General features: G+C 41.7%; 1 protein-coding gene across 2 annotated transcripts in view; it reads left to right on the top strand.

Moving 5' to 3' along the window:
* The first annotated feature begins 564 nt into the window (after nt 1-564).
* Nucleotides 565-16,725, top strand: part of gria1a (glutamate receptor, ionotropic, AMPA 1a) — a 194,456-nt gene continuing 178,295 nt past the window's right edge. For both annotated transcript variants that reach the window (XM_048603593.1, XM_048603591.1), the window contains exons 1-2: nt 565-646; nt 866-1,009. In XM_048603593.1, coding sequence (XP_048459550.1) covers nt 565-646; nt 866-1,009 — 226 coding nt within the window. The remainder of the gene's footprint in view (nt 647-865; nt 1,010-16,725) is intronic.

Genomic DNA, 16,725 nt, shown 5'->3' with positions numbered 1-16,725 from the left:
TTCTTATATACATATATAAATAATAAAGCCACTTTTATTAATCCCTGGAGCCCCATTTGTACAGTCACTAGGGAATGGTCCTCCTCTGAGTAAATTGATAATCAAGTCATGCTGCACATGTCTCACAGCCGAGAGCGCCTGATCGCGATTTGCCTGTCAAAAGCTGCAACAGTAAACAGGACCACTCCGTGCTGGGGACACTCCGAGCTGGGGACACTCCGAGCTGGGACCGCTCCGCCAGAGATTGGCGCTGCTGTTGGACAAAAGCTGCCTGTTGCTCCACCTCCCGGAGCGAGGAGATTGGTTGTTGCCTCCGCGCTGGGGACGCTCGGGTTCCGACTCCGCGCTGGGGACGTTGTTTGTGAAGCAGCTCCGCGCTGGGGACGTTGTGCCTGTTTGTATGTGTGTGTGTGTGTGTGTGTGTGAGCGAGCGGCTGCTCCGCGCTGGGGACGCGCTGGCAGCAAAGCAAATCCTCCTTTATCCAAAGCGGCGTTAAGGAGTGGGTAAGTGCAGAGACGGCGGGGAGAACGAGTGAAGCCCAGCTCGCCGATGCAAAAGGCAAAATGCAGCAATCCATCCTCACCATCCTGTGCTCGGGATTGTTGGGATGTGTTTTGGGAGCGTTCCCCAGCAGCTTGCAAATCGGTAAGGAGTTACTTCTGTGTCTGCATTTTCTCACTTTCATATGTTCATTCATTCTTGCAAAGGAAAAAGTTGCTTTCATTTTTTTCTATCAGCCAAATCCGAATTTTGCCCTGAATGTACTGTGTTTTTGTCCTGATGCCATCTGGTCAGTGGATTGAAATTCCTTCTCAATTAATTCCCAATCCGTCTCCTCTCTCTCTCTCCCACCCCTTCCCCCAGGTGCTCTCTTCCCCAAACAGCAATCCCAGGAATATTCCGCTTTCCGTTTCGGATTATCGTTCTACAACACGGACACTTTGTACAAGCTCATCACCCAGACGGAGAACGTGGACATTAGCAACAGTTTCGCCGTCACGAACGCCTGTGAGTAAAATAGGGGGGAATAAAAAAAGGGGAATCGATCCCGGGACTGGATGGCGACGGGTCTTAAAGGAACAGGAGATGTTGGGTGCTGGACCAACCGTGGCTAAGGCTCCCTTAGCAAGGACACCGTGCAATGGAGTGTTTCAGGGGGTTCATTTGAATAGAGTCTCGTGAGGGTACAGAGAGATAACGTTCTTAGAATAGTTACTCGCTGTGATCTCGGATTCAAACCATCTGCCCGGAAATACCTTTTTTTTGCAACAAAATCGTATCTAGAAATTTGGGGTAATTATTACTAGCAGGCTGTTGTTTAGTGTTGTTAATATTTGCTTTTAAGAAATTGCTGCACAATATTTATTGAAGTTGGTGTTGGGGAGTTGAGCTTGTTTCATTTTGCAGTTTGGATACTCAGGGTAAAATGCCACTGCAGTTTCCAGTTTCTAGGTTTCCAATGTTGTCTGTTCACCCTGAAATGGAGTCAGCGTGAGAGCGTGCAAGAGATCTGATCGTTCTGATACAGGGTTTAACACACCCAGGGTTGTGCAACTACTGGTCTCTGTTACACACTTGGAGCTGTGTAACACCCGCAGCTTATTTGAACATCATTCGGTGCTCTTGCATATGGTGTTGATATTCTTGGGGTATTCCAAGCAACCAGCATCCACGGCACTGTTGCAGTATATCTCCCTTTCCGCAGAGACAGCAACTCTGGGTTTTTTTCTAATTTAGAAATCGTTTAAGATAAAGGTTCCCAATGTTAAGAGTTTTGTACAAGTGTGGATAGTGGCAGTCAGGAAGGACAGAACTGCTGACGATTTCAAAGACCGAGTTTGTGTTAGCTCCGCTGGGAACAATTTGCAAACAGCAGCATGCAACTCCTGGGTTCACCACTGAGCCAGTTTGCTTGCTGTCATTTTCACTGTTAAAACAATATTAGATGGTCAGGGTTCATGTGTATGGCACACCGTGTTATGAATGGAGATAGTATGGATCTCAGTCTTCCCAGCTTGGGATATGAATTGAGACATGTGAGATTGAAGAAGGGAGATATTTGTACCTGACTCTTACCCAAGCTCCAGTCTGTACTGGGTGAAATTGAGATCTGAGTTTAGTAGATGTTTTTTATTAAATCTCTCTTGTCAGCTATCTGACAACCAATAGGATCAAACAATCTGGAGCTATTCTACTCCAGCTCACTCGAATTATAATGGTCCTTTTTTAAAAAATCATTTTATCTTTATTTATTTTGAATCTTCTTCCCTCTCAAATATTTGTCTCTATTATTTCAGCTGTATTGTTCTTATGCTTGATTGTAGATCAGTCATTCACTGAATACAATAGTCTGGGTCACTTAGCTATGCACCAAGCAGCTCAACCTCTCTCCATATTCGCAATTATTTCCATGCACCATCCACTGGATTTAGCCTAGAATCTCACTCCCCTCCAGTATCAACTCACACAATTTCTGTTTCACTGACAGCCGTGAACAGAACTGCGGATTCCCTTATTGTACATCATCAAGGTACTAACAGACACACACGTACACAAACACAATGCAACATACATACATAGAAAATAAGAGAAGTGAAAATGCACACAAATGCCTACACAGATCCTCACAGAAACTACACATACAAATGAATGCATGCATTCAGTACAGACAATAAATATATGTATACAAGCTTAAACCATGCAGCACTGACATTTGACAGAGGAGATGCAAAATATAATTCTCAGGCATGTGTAAACGAAAGGTTGCATTGTGATCACTTGGTCACTGAATGATCTGCCACAGACTATCAAGGAAGTTTGAAAAATGTTACTGACAATATTTTGAACTTCATCAAGAATGACATTCTAAATCGGTTTGTTTTCATAACTTACTGGAACATAGATTTAAGTCTGAGTTTTCCATTTCAATAATACAAGGCTCAAGATATTTTCCTAATCAACCTCTTCAGAAATGCTAATATATACCTCTAAAGAAGGTGGGACTTGAACCCAGGCCTATCTAGCCCAGGGGTAAAAACACTTTCACTACACCATAAAAGTTCCATGTTAGAAGTCTCAATGCTAAATAGCATAATTGAAGGCGGGTGGCATCAGGCTGCCTGATATTCCCAAATGCAGCAAATTGGTACATTTAGTACAAAGCGCAATTTTCCTGATGTAGTGAAGAGACCCCCTCTTGAGTGGCTTCAGATGATAAATCCTCATTTTCCCAAGTGGTGATTAACCTGACAACACAATGTGCTGGGAACATCTGACATCTAGTGCATACTGAGATTGTTCATTGGATTCTGAGGATATCTGCGGTGAGTTTAAATATCCTGGGACATTATAGAGAGCCTACATAATAACAACACTGCTAACTCCTACTGTTTTCATTTTTATTCTGATCCAAGTCGGAGAATTTACCTTATGAGTTGGTCCCAGCTGTGGAGATAACAGTTTATGCACAATTGACTCCAATCGAGTTCTGATGGTTTTTATCTCTGAACAGATTGTGAGCAATATCGTTATTACACTTACTAACGAATGAGAACACTTTCTGGCTGCAATGAGAAGAGATCCCTCTTGGCTGAGAATGAATTGGTGAATTGTTTACTGGGTACTGTACTTACACGGTTATTGGTCTCTAAGGTTTTGGAATAGATTTATAGGTCGGGTTGTGGGTGTTGAGGTTGGTTGGTTCGCTGAGCTCAACGAACCAACCAACCTCAACGGTTATTGGTCATTGTGCTCATAGGGTCATTAATATTGTACACACAGGGTTAATAGATGCCGTATTCATAGGATTAATGGACATTGTACTCACAGGGTTAATAAACATTGCATTAAACATTATTGCAAGTTGCACTCACAACATTATATCAACAACCAATACCTAAATACAGTTAAATCTTCAGAAACCTGAAGCCATTGTCTTTGAACTCTGCTCCAAACCCCTGTCTTTAGCAACCGACTCAGTCCATCAAGATGGCAACTATCTGCGAATAAAAACAGTTTGCAATTGTAGTGTCACACCCAAGATCGGTATCTGACTACAGAATCTTACTATCACTATGATTGTGCAGAATGTGCATTCCCATCTCTGTGACATTGTCCAGCATCACCCTTGCCTCCACTTAACTACAGCTGAAACCCCTGTTCATGGCTTTGCTACTTCTAAACTTAATTATTCCAACCCATTGCTGGCTGACCTACCACATTCTATTCTCTGCAGACTTGAAGTCATCTAAAACAGTGCTGTCCATGCCTTCACGTCATCAAATCCCATTCACTCATTAGCTCTCTGCTCACTAGCCTACAGTACCTTCTGCTCAACCCATACCTTAATTTAAAAATTCTCTTCCTTGTCTATAAATTCTTTCGTGGCAGCACCAACCCCCACATCTCTTCAATCTTCTATAGGCACACAACTCTAAGTACCTTTGGCCTGTCGCACATCCCCGATTTTAATTGGTTTGCCATTGCAGGCTATGTCTTCAATTGCTTAGACCTTCTACTCTGCAATTGCCTTCTTAAATGTCTCAGCCTCACTAGCATTCTTTCAGCCTTTAAGATGCACTTTAAAACCTACATTTTTGACACAAGATTTAGTCACAATTCCAAATTCTGTCTTATTTAGCTCAATGTCTATTTTTGCTTTTTACGAACCTGTGAAACAGTTTGGGAAGTTTTATTAATGTGCTGCGTTGCTATGATTTGTGAGTTACAGGACACGGTATTCAAAGGGCAATTGGACATCAAACACACAGGCTACTTGGGTGCAGTGCTCAGAGTATTATTGCATATTTAATTCACCAGATGGTTGGAAGTTATATTTCTAAGGCTACTGTGTATTGTACTTATAGGATTATTGGACATTTTGAATATTACATTCACTGGATTATTGACACTGCTGACAAGTTATCCTTCTCACAGGTTTATTGAACATTGCAGACACAGTATTATTGAAAAGCCTTCTCAGAGTTATTGGACAATTCTTAAAAAATTGTTCATGGGATGTGGACATCACTGGCCAGGCCAGCATTTATTGCCTAACCCTAATTGCCATTGAGAAGGTGTGGGTGAGCTGAACCTTTGAACTGCTGGAGTGTAGGATATGAGGACAGTGCTGATAGGAAGGGAGTTCCAGGATTTTCACCCAGTGATTTTGAATGACTGGTGATATATTTCCAAATCAGGATGGTGTGTGACTTGGAGGTGATGGTGTTCTCAGGCATCTGTTGCCCTTGTCTTAGGTGGTTGAGGTCATGGGGTTTAGAAAGTGCGTTAGAAGTAGCCTTACAGATTTGCTGCCATGTATTTTGTAAATGGCACACACTGCTGCCCCTGTGCACCTATGGTGGAATGCGTGAACGTTGAGCATGCTGGATGGGGTGCCAATACAACAAGGGACTTTGTCCTCGATGCTGTTGATGTACATAAGAAATAGGAGCAGGAGCAGGCCTTCTGGCCCCTGAAACCTGTTTCACTGTTCAATAAGATCATGGTTGATCTCCTCATGGTATCAGTTCCCTTTTTTGTGCTAGCTCCTCATGACTATCAGTTCCTTGATACTTCAAAAATTTATCTACTTCCTCTTTAAATACTTTCAATGATCTAGCCTCCATAATTCTTTGGGGTAGAGAATTCCTGACATTCACTAACTCTAGGAGAAGAAATTCCTTTACAGCTCAGTTTTAAATGAGTGTCCCCTTATTTTGTAATTATGCTCCCTATTTCGAGATTCTCCCACTAATGGAAATGCCTTCTCTGTAAAGTCCCCTCAGAATGTTTTCTATTACTCTGCGATTATATCCATTAACCCTCTGAATACAGGGTAATTAGACATTGTACTGACAGGTTTAATGAACACTGTATCAAAGGAGTGTTTGACATTGTATTCGGAGAGTTAATAGACATTGTACTCAGAGGGTTAATAGATATACTCACAGAGTAATTGGATATTGTACTCACAGAGTTGTTGAACATGGCATGTCTGTGTCATTGGACATCACTGTCTTAGTTTTTTGGAACATTGAGCTCACAGGAATCTTCCATATTCTACTCAGCATTATTTGATATTGTTCACACAGAATAAATAGGTTCTGCATTCCCATATTTGTTGGAGATTATGCTTACGGGTTTTAGATATCTAAGCTTACTTGTACACACAAGTTTAACAGGTTTATTGTTATTTTCATATTGGCATTTGTTATAAGGCAGGGGTTGACCCCCCCATGCCCCCTGCTGAGAACTAAATCTAAAGCCCTAGCCCTATAATCTGTAAAAGGAGTGTGAAAAGTAATGTAACCTGCCTTTCAGCAACTTCTAGTGGTTAAATAAAATAAATCCCTGATACTCACTTTACAATCAACAAGTAACAATTTATTTATCGAACTCTAACAATGAACAAATTAACTAAACTATTAACAACCCGAATAAACCCCTTCTAACTACTAACTGAGGTTGGTTGGCTTGCCGAGCTGGCTTGTTGTTTCGCATACGTTTCGTTACCATGCTTGATAACATCCTCGGGGCAGCCTCCGATGAAGCTCTACTACCAACTATTCCCGAATGAAACAAGATTCTAATGGAATGCTTTTTCAAAAAATACAAGTCCAACTTAAATGAAACAAAAAAACATAGAATTTAGTGTCTTGAAATTACAGCCAGGTTAAGTGTCTTCTGGAATGTTCTGTGTCTTCTCCATTGAATATGCTGTCAGGAACACCTTCTCCATCGAATGTTCTGAGACGAATGCCTTCTCCATCAGTTCTTCTGTCAGGAATATTAACTAGTTATGCTGTTGGTACCTTTAATTTAGATGGTGCTTTCTCTAAAGACTTAGAGAAGACTACGAGAGCCAGCAATTCTCTCTTGCAAGCTGAGAGCTGTTAACTCTGGCAGATGGCAGTTAGCTCTCCTGTCTTTGTCCAACTGCCCCCATCTTTTATACCTTTGATGACATATCAGTTTCTTACAATAAGATTGATCCTATGTTGTCAAAACCATCAGATTTAAATTTAATTGGTTTTCGGTATCTAAGCGCCTGGTTCAAATTGATTGGCTAAATTTAAACTTGTCATGGTAAAAGAAGCTGCTGCTCGGCAAGCTAACTGTGTGGCCTTTCAATACAAATGTTTCAATTTGGGTGCTGTCTGTGTACTTGTAAACTTTCAAACTGCTCACAGACATCCCTTTTAAATCTCTAAGCATAGAAAAAGCACCTCATCTTTTAAAGGGACTCCGTACTGCTTTTACCACGCACCCCCCCCCCCACCTTAACATTTTACAAACACCCAAATTCTAACTTCCTGTCTCCAAATCTACAAGTACTTTACACACCTTTGCAACACATCTTCCTCGTAGGATTCTTGGACACTGTGCTCACAGGGTCATTGGAGAATATGTTCTTATTTTTATTGGGCACTGTACTCACAACACTCTGAGACATTGTACATCCAAAATGATTGAAGTCATAGAATCATAGAATCCCTACAGTGCAGAAAGAAATCATCAAGACCACCCTTGTGGAAGTTGTACTGATGAGTATTCTACTTTTTATTGAATGTTATGTGTGACTGGACCAAAAATCCAGAGATCTGTGCTAAATTCATGGGGTCACACATTGAAACACCACCATACAACAGCTGGTGTAATATACATCAAATTAATTAATTAATTATTAATTATAAAGCTTGGAATTAACAGCTTGTCCCCATAATGGGGCCATGAAATTATTATTATCGATTGTCATAAAAACCCTTACAGTTCATTGATATTCTTAGGGAAGGAAATCGGTCATCTTAATCCTCATATGATTCAACAGCAACATGGTTGGATCTTAACTGCCCTCTGAAATGACCAACCAATCCACTCAGTTGTACCAAACTGTTACAGAAACATCAAAAAGGAATAAAACTGAATGAACCACCTGGCATCCACCAAGACACCAAAACCAATTGTGACACATCAAGCCCTGTCAACCCTGCAAAGTCCTCCTTACAAGCATCTGGAGACCTGTAATAAAATTGGGAGAACTATCTCACAGATTGGTCAAGCAACAGCCTGACATAGTCATTCTCATGATAACATGCCTTACAGTCAATGTCCCAGGCATCACCGTCATTGTTGCTGAAGATAACCTAATCCACTAATAGAATGGACCCAACCTAAGTGGCGGCACAGTGATATTCAATTGGAATGGAGTTTCCCCGGGAGTCTTCAATATTGACTCTGAACTTTATGAAGTCTCATGGCATGAGTAACACATGGACAAGCCAACTTCTGATGAACACCTACTGGCCACCATCAGCTAATAAGTCAATACTCCTCTATTTTGAACACGATTTGGAGAAAGTTATGAAGTTGGCAGCTGCACAGAATGTACTCTGGTGATGGGGACTTCAATGCCTGACACCAAGGGTAGCTTGGTAGCACTCTATGGCTGAATAAGCTGGCTAAATCCTGAAGGACATAGCTGCTGACCTGGGGTTTTGGCAGATGGTGAGCGATCCAAGAACAGGGAAAAATCCTACTTGACCTGGTCCTCACTCCTCTATCTGTCACAGATGCATCTGTCCATTACAGATTTGGTAGGAGTAACCACTGCATGGTCATTGTGAAATCAAAGTCCCATATTCATTCTAAATATAGCACCCATCATGTTGTGTACTACTATGACAATGTTAAATGGTACAGGTTCAGAATACCAACAATTCAAAATTAGATATCTGCGCAGTTTTGTGGGACAGCAAAAGCAGAAGAATTGTATTCAGACTCAAGTTATAACCGTGTTGCCCAGCATGTCCCCACTCTACCTTTACCATCAAATCAGAAGATCAGTCGTAGTTCAATGAAAAGTGTAGGAGGGAATGCTAGGAGCAGCATGCCGAACAACAAAGCGTCAACCTGATGAAGGCAGAAAAGGACTACGTGCATGCCGAACAGAAGCCAGTAAATGATAGACAGAGTCAGAGAGTTGTACAGCACAGAAATAGACCCTTCAGTCCAACCCATCCATGCCAACCAGGTATTCTAAATTAACTTAGTCCCATTCGCCAGCATTTGGCCCATATCCCTCAAAACCTTCCTGTTCACATACCCATCCAGATGCTTTTTAAATGTTGTAATTGTACCAGCCTTCACCATTCCTCTGGCAGCTTATTCCATACGTGCACCACTCTCTGCATGAAAAGTTACCCCTTAGGTCCCTTTTAAATCTTTCCCCTCCTACCTTAAATCTGTGCCTTGATCAAAACGTAGTCAAGAATGGGAGAGGTGAGGTGAGAGTGACTGCCCTTTGACAAGCATTTAACCTAGTGTTGAATCAGGAGCCCAGGCAAAATTGTAGCCAGTGAGAATCAGAGGCACATTTCTTCTCTGGTTGGAGTCTTACCTGACACAAAGGAAGATAGTTGTGTTTGATGAAGGTCAATCATCTCAGTCCTAGAAGATTGCTATAGGAGTTCCTTAGGCCTAGAGTAATGTCCTAGGCCAGCATTTATTGCCCATCACTAGTTATCCTTAAGAAGTGGGTGGTGAGCTTTATTCTTGAATCGCTGCAGTGCATTTGGTACACCCAAAGTACCATTAGGTAGGGAGTTCCAGAACTTTCTCCTGGTGACACTGAAGGAACAGCGATATGTATCCAAGTCAGGATGATGAATGGCTTGTTTTTCCTGTGTGTCTGCTGCCCTTGCCTTTCTAGATGGTAGTGTTGTGGATTTGGAAAGTGCTGTCTAAGTAGCCCTGGTAAATGTCCACAGTGCATCTTGCAGATGATACACACAGCTGCAATTGATAGTTGGGGGTGGAAGGAGTTGATGTTTGTGGATGTGGTGCTAATCAACTGGCCGATTGACCTGAATGGTGTTAAGCTTCACCTGCAATGAATGAATAAAAAAATTCCAAACATCTTCAGCAACTTCAATAATGACCTTCCTTCCATTATACATCAGTAATGTTCTTTGCCGATGATTGTACATGTTCAATAATTGGCAACTTTCCACACACTGAAGTGTTTGTTGTTCATATACAACAATATACGGCCAATATCCAGGGTTGGGATGCAAGCAATAATCATGCCATACAAGTACCAGGCAATGACCATGACCATCGAGAACCCAACCATCACCCTTTGACTTTGTCACCACTGAATGTACCACTTTCAACATCATGGAGGTCAACATCATTGACCAAAAAAAAATGATCTGGACCAGCCATATAAATATGTGCCTACAACAGCATGTAAGATACTGGGAATTCTGAGTTGAGCAACTCAACATCTGTCTGCCTAAGGAGGACTACCTTCCACAAGGTGCAAGTACAAGGTACGATGGAGTACTCTCTGCTTGCCTGGATGAACGTCATTCCAGCAAAATTCAATATACTCGATACCATCCAGAACAAAGCAGTCAACTCGATTGGTACCTCGGCCACCACATTCAGCATTCTCGCTCTTTACCACTGTTGTACAGTCGCGGCAATGTGTGCCATCTACAAGATGCATTGCAGCAAATCCCCGAGGCTTCTTTGACAGCACCTTCCAAACCTAGAAGGACAAGGGCAGTAGACGCATGGCAGCAATGCTACCTGCAAGGCTACCCCCAAGCCAAATATCAGCCTCACTTAGAACTATATTGCTTTTTCTTCACTCTTGCTGAATCAAAATCCTCGAACATCTTGGGTCTACCAACCTTGATGGTCTGCAGTAGTTTAAGGAAGTGGCTCATTGTCACCTTTGCTTGAGCAGTTAGGAGTGGACAATAAACATTGGCCATGAGGTTGTAGACATTCTTGCCGAGCTGGTGGGTTTGGTTGCAAATGTTTCATCACCCTGCTAAGTAACATTGTCAGTGCGCCTCTGGTGAAGCATTGGTGTTCTGTCCCGATTGTTATTTATATGCCTCAATTTGTTGGGTTTTTTTGGTACCATTTCTCGTTCTGTTTCTCAGTGGTTTGTACACTGGGCCTGATTCAATGTGTTTGTTGATGGAGTTCCAGTTAGAATACCAGGCTTCCAGGAATTCCCTAGCGTGTGCGATTATGGATGTGTTGTCCCAGTCGAATTTGCGTCCCTCGTTGTCCGTGTGAGACAAGTGAGAATTGGTCGTGTCTCTCGGTGGCTAGTTGCTGTTTGTGTATCCGTGCAGTCAGTTTTCTTCCGGTTTGGCCTAGGTAGTGTTTCTCACAGTCCTTGCATGCTATTATGTATATTACACCGGTTTTTCTGGTTTTGGGTATGGGATCCTTTACATTCGGCATTAGCTGTTGTAGGGTGGTTGTCTGTTTGTGGGCTACCCTGGTACCTAGGGGTCTGAGTAGTCTTGTGGTCATCTCTGAAATGTCCTTGATATATGGTAGGATGATTAATGAGTCTGGTCGTGTTGTGTCTTTCTGTTGTGGTCTGTCTCAGAGGTAACAGTGGATTGTGCTTTTCGGCGATCCATTCCTTTTTGAAGACTCTGTATAGGTGCTCCTGTTCTGCTTTGCATAATTCTGGAGTGCTGCAAAGTGTTTAAATAGTGCCCTGATGCAGCTTCGTTTGTGGGTGTTGGGGTGGTTGCTATTGTAATTGAGTATCTGGTCCGTATGTGTGGTTTTTCTATGTACACTAGTCTGGAGTTCCTTGTGGTTTTTGTGTTCTGCTATTATGTCCAGGAAGGGTAGTTTGTTGTTCTCCTCTTCTTTCATGAATTTTGTCTTGGTAAGGATGTTGTTTATGTGTCGGTGGGTTTCTTCTAGTTTTGTGCATTTGATAATCACGACGGTGTCATCTGCATAGCGGATCCAGAGTTTGGATTATATAGTGGGGACCGCTGTTCAGTCTAACCTTTGCACTACTACTTCTGCAATCAGTCCTGATATTGGGAATCCCATTGATGCTCCATTGATTTATTTGTATATGCCATCATTGAAAGTGAAGTGAGTTGTGAGGCACAGATCTAGTAGTTTCATGGTGGTGTTCTTATTGATGTTGTTGGTGACCTGGGGTGCCTGCCTACTTGATTTGTCCAAAGTAGTGTTGCAATTGTCTCTTTGGCTAGGTCAATGTTTATGGATGTAAATAATGCTGTTACGTTGAAGGATATAACCATCTCGTCCTCTTCTATCCTGGTGTCCTTGAGGATGTTGAGGAGTCTTTGGAATGCGTGGATGGAGTAGGTTGTGTTGTCAACTATGTATTTCAATTTCTGTTGTAGTTCTTTGGCCAGTTTATATGTTGGTGCACCTGGCAGTGAGACAATGGGTCTGAGGGGGACCCCTAGTTTGTGTACCTTTGGGAGTCCGTAGAAGCAGGGTGTGTTGGATCCCTCTGGCTTCATTTTTTGGTAGTTTGTCTTGCTGATGTCTCCTGAGTTGTGTAATTTCTTCAAGGTCATTGTGACCCGGTTCCCTAACTGTGCTGTCGGGTCTATCGCCATCTGTTGGTAGGCGTCAGCATTTGATAGCTTTCTCGATGTATTGGGTTCTATTGAGTATTACTGTCATACGTCGTCTGTCTGATGGTAAGATTACAATGTTCCTGTCTTTCTTAAGTCTTTCCAAGGCTTTCATCTCTTCTGTGTTGAATATGTTCCACTTACCTTGTTTGCTCAGTGTTGGGACTATCGTCTGTCACATGGTCAGTTGTACTTCTTCCGTGAGTCTGTTGCTCTTTAGTGTCGATTCCAGCGCAGCCAGAAAGTCAGTCTTTTTGGCGTTTCTGTAGTTATAATTCAGTCTGTGTACTAGGACTGTCTTCTCAGTGTCTGTAAGTGGTCGGTCCAAGATGTTTTTTAATCCATGAATCTGTGTTGTCCATGTTGTTGATGTGGGTGATTTTGGACAGTTTTTCTTGTAGGGCTATTCTTTTCTTTGTTCTGGTGTTTTGTTGTTGTATGCTGTTGGCTTGTTCCAGTGTGAATGTCCATTCCTGGTTGGTTGTGTTGGAGTACAGAGTTTTTTGGCATGTAATTTCCTGCTCGTATTTGTGGAGGCAGTTGTGGATATCATTGATCATAACCCTTATCATTCTGCAGCTGTTCTGTTCAGCTGCCCTCTGTGCTTGTGGATTGTTGATAGATGCTTTATATTTTATGCTTTGTGGTAGTACCTGCTTTCTGAGGCATTTGTGTAGCAAGTATAGTTGTTCGCGGGTTACACTCAGGCGGATGGCATTTGTTTCCCATCTGTGAGCCAGTTTGAGGGTGTTGCATCCGTGGGTGTTTAAAGTTTTTTTGAGAAGATTGCAACCAAACCCACCGGCTCAGCGAGCATGTCTTCAACCTCGTCCACAACCCAGCTACAAATCTTCTCGAAAACTTTAAACATTGGCCATGCTAGCAACACTCACGTTGACCAAAAGAATAGAGAAATACTCAAATGTTAATGTTCATTGCAATTACTGGAGTTTTGGAAATTCTGTTCACAGGGTTATCAGATATTGTACTTGATGGATTGTTGGAAATTACATTGAGAGATGAGACTTATTGGACATTCTACTCATTGACTTATTGAGCATTGTACTCAAAAGCCATTGAACATTAGATAGAATTTACAATACACTGTCATTGATGTTAGACATTGTTCTCGGAAGAAGTTCTCGGAAGATTATTAGAAATAGTATTCACTATGTTAAATGACATTCTTCTACAAGTTTATTCAACATTGGACTTACAGTGCAATTCATAGGGTTCTAGGACATTGGATTCACAGGATTGTTCTGCATTCTACTTAACTCTATTTGATATTTGACATATGGATTATTCAATTTTCTATTTACTGTGTAATTTGACATTGTGCTTCTAACATTATAGGATATTGGATGGCACAGTGGCTCAGTGGTTAGGACTGCTGTCTCACAATACTGGGGATCTGGGTTCAGTTCTAGCCTCAGGTGACTGTCTGTGTGGCCTTCCTCTGGGTGCACCAGTCCAAAGATGTGCAGGCTAAGTGGGTCAGCTGTGGCAAGTACAAGGATAGGATAGGGGTGTGGGATGCTCTTGAGAGGGTTGGTGTGGACTTAATGGGCCAAATGGCCTGCTTCCACAGTGTAGGGATTTCACTCATCATTTTATTAGGCAAACCTAAGTTAGCACAATCAGAAGGGCAAATCATATTTTTCAGAAAGCAGTTTCCTCTGTGGCCCGAAACGTCAGCCTCTCTGCTCCTATGATGCTGTTTGGCCTGCTGTGTTCATCCAGCCCTGCACCTTGTTGTGTCTGAATGTTATTTTATTAGTTTTGTCACATTAATAAGCATTGCAACCTTTTAGCAACTTTATCCAATTAAAATCATGGATTGAAAACATGTTCCTGTTCATTGCTAATATCTGTCAGTTGCTGATAGCTCAAATAATTATCCAGTAAAGTTAGCAAATGTTACTGTGGTTCTTGACAGTTGTAATCAGTGCTCAATGTCCATATGTTACAAAATCTATCAAAAATCCTCAGTGTCAAGCAGTGTATTACTCCCAAGTTTCCTGGCAAGCCAAAACCTCTCAATTAATATGATAATTTAAAAAAAATCTATTTGCTCATTGTGGCATTGGTATTTGTGGGAGCTTGCTATGCTTAAATTCACTTCCAGGTTTCCTATGTTGCAATAGTGATTATAATCCTAAGGTTGTTCGTTAGCTGGAATGCCTGAGGATGTTCAAGGCGCTATATAAATGCGTTTATAACCTTTCCTCTTTTTCTCTTTAGTTGTTGTTATCTAGAATGTGGTGCCTGAAGGGGCAGTGGAAAGAGTTTCTGTATTAGCTTCCAAATCGATAAGTACTTGAAGGAAAACATTTGCATGGTTATCAGGAAACAGCAGAGGGGAATTAGGAAAATGTATAGCTTTCTATCATTTTATGATCCCTTATTTCCCTTACTCTCTCTTGCCGTCTCATTTTTTTTCCTCTTTCTTAATTGAATAACAAATCAGATGATAATTATAATGAAGGATAATTGACCATTAGCTATTCTTTATGTGTCTTATTAAGAATGAGCATATACCACAATCCTAATAGATTTTGAGTTGTTAGCTCACCAGATAGAAACAAGCTGCTTCTGTTAACCACAAAGCCTCCTTTATTTCTGCCTGCTGAGTGGTTAGTTTTATACTGCATTGTTGAGCTCCTTCTGTTAATTATTTTTATAAGATTCAGGATTTTGATTTTATAATTACAAAGCACTAATAAAATTATCCAGCAATCTATTCCTCCTACTCTATCTGTGTTCCACCTCTCATTTTTCCCTCTGGGAATCCTATTGAATTCAGAGTCACTTCATCATCTCCCAGTCTAACTCTATCTTGCCCTGGGACCTAGTGGCACTCAGTCTTTGCGACTCTCTCTTCCTCCTACATTCTTCTTCTTCTTCTACAATTTAAACAACATAGACACTTTGACTCACCCACCCGATACGTTTTCATTGATTTTGTTTTCTAGCTTGGTCGTTCCAATCATTGCAACTTTTCCCATTTTGAAAGTAATGAGCTGCTGAGCTTCCAAACTGTCATTATATTTTGGAGTGCATGCAGATGTGCCCATGTGTTACAGCTGGTGCTCTGTTGGAATGCCTCTTAGAGTAATCTGTTTGTGAGAATACAGCGTACAGGAACAGTGTGAAGCTTTCTGAAGTACTTGGAGTGTAGCCTTACTGTGTTGATCCAGAAACGTATTAATTGTGTTTTCTAGCTAAAACCACAAAAGACAGTGAAATAAACTGGCAAGTGGAGATACTGTCCATCTCTTTAACTTCTGGTCTACTTTCTACTTCTCTTCCCTGTCTACTCCTCTCTTTATCCATCTTTCTACCTTTCTAACTCCATCTTTGTCGGCCTAACTCACTGTCTGGCTATCCTATCGTCTGCTTTTCTGTCTACCTTTCTCTCTGTGGATCTGTCTGCTTAGCTGCTACTGCTTGTTTTCAGATTTTTGGTTTGATCTAAATACGCAAATAGAAAAAAAGGAAGGAGCTGGTATTCATATCACACCTTTGGGAGATCTCAAAGTGTGCCACTGCCAATTAAATAATTTTAAATTGAGTATTGCTGAAAAAAGCTACACTTTGTCGAAGCTTTACATCTTGCAGTCGCCAGGACGATTCGCAAGAAATAACAGAGGGAAAGGAAAACAACATTTGCAGCGTATGAGAGGAGATTGCTGATTGGTTGGCAAGTAGGCTGTAATTGGTGAAGGCATTGCTGTGCTGTCTCCACGATGATTCTTACAAATTGTCCAGGTAGGTGTAAGATGAAAAAATCTGTTTTCTTTTAGCAATACAATTTTGCATTACCAAACAACAATTTGTGCATTTAAATTGTACCTGGCAAACATGGTCATCAATGATGGCACAGCAAGATCCCTCAAAGAGCTAAATGATGAGAGTAGTGGTTTTAGATAACGCTGTTTAAGGAATAAATTTTGACCAGGGTGCGGAAGCAATGCTTGCTGTTCTTCAAACACTGATAAATCTTTAAATCCACCAGATCAGTTGTTATTCATGAACTATTCATAAGACTGCCTCTGTAGTGGGACATTACCCCATCATATTACCCCACTGACTGATCAATGTTACCTCAGTACTGCCCCTCTGACAGGGTGGCACTCCCTCAGTACTGACCCTCTGACAGTGCGGCGCTCCTCAGTACTGACCCTCTGACAGTGCGGCGCTCCCTCAGTACTGACCCTCTGACAGTGCGGCGCTCCCTCAGTACTGACCCTCTGACAGTGCGGCACTCCCTCAGTACTG

The sequence above is a fragment of the Rhincodon typus genome, chromosome 12 (assembly GCF_021869965.1).
Source record: "Rhincodon typus isolate 14 chromosome 12, sRhiTyp1.1, whole genome shotgun sequence".
Classification (NCBI taxonomy): domain Eukaryota; kingdom Metazoa; phylum Chordata; class Chondrichthyes; order Orectolobiformes; family Rhincodontidae; genus Rhincodon; species Rhincodon typus.
The sequence above is the reverse complement of the archived record's forward strand: the minus strand, read 5'-3'. Positions and strand labels throughout refer to the sequence as shown.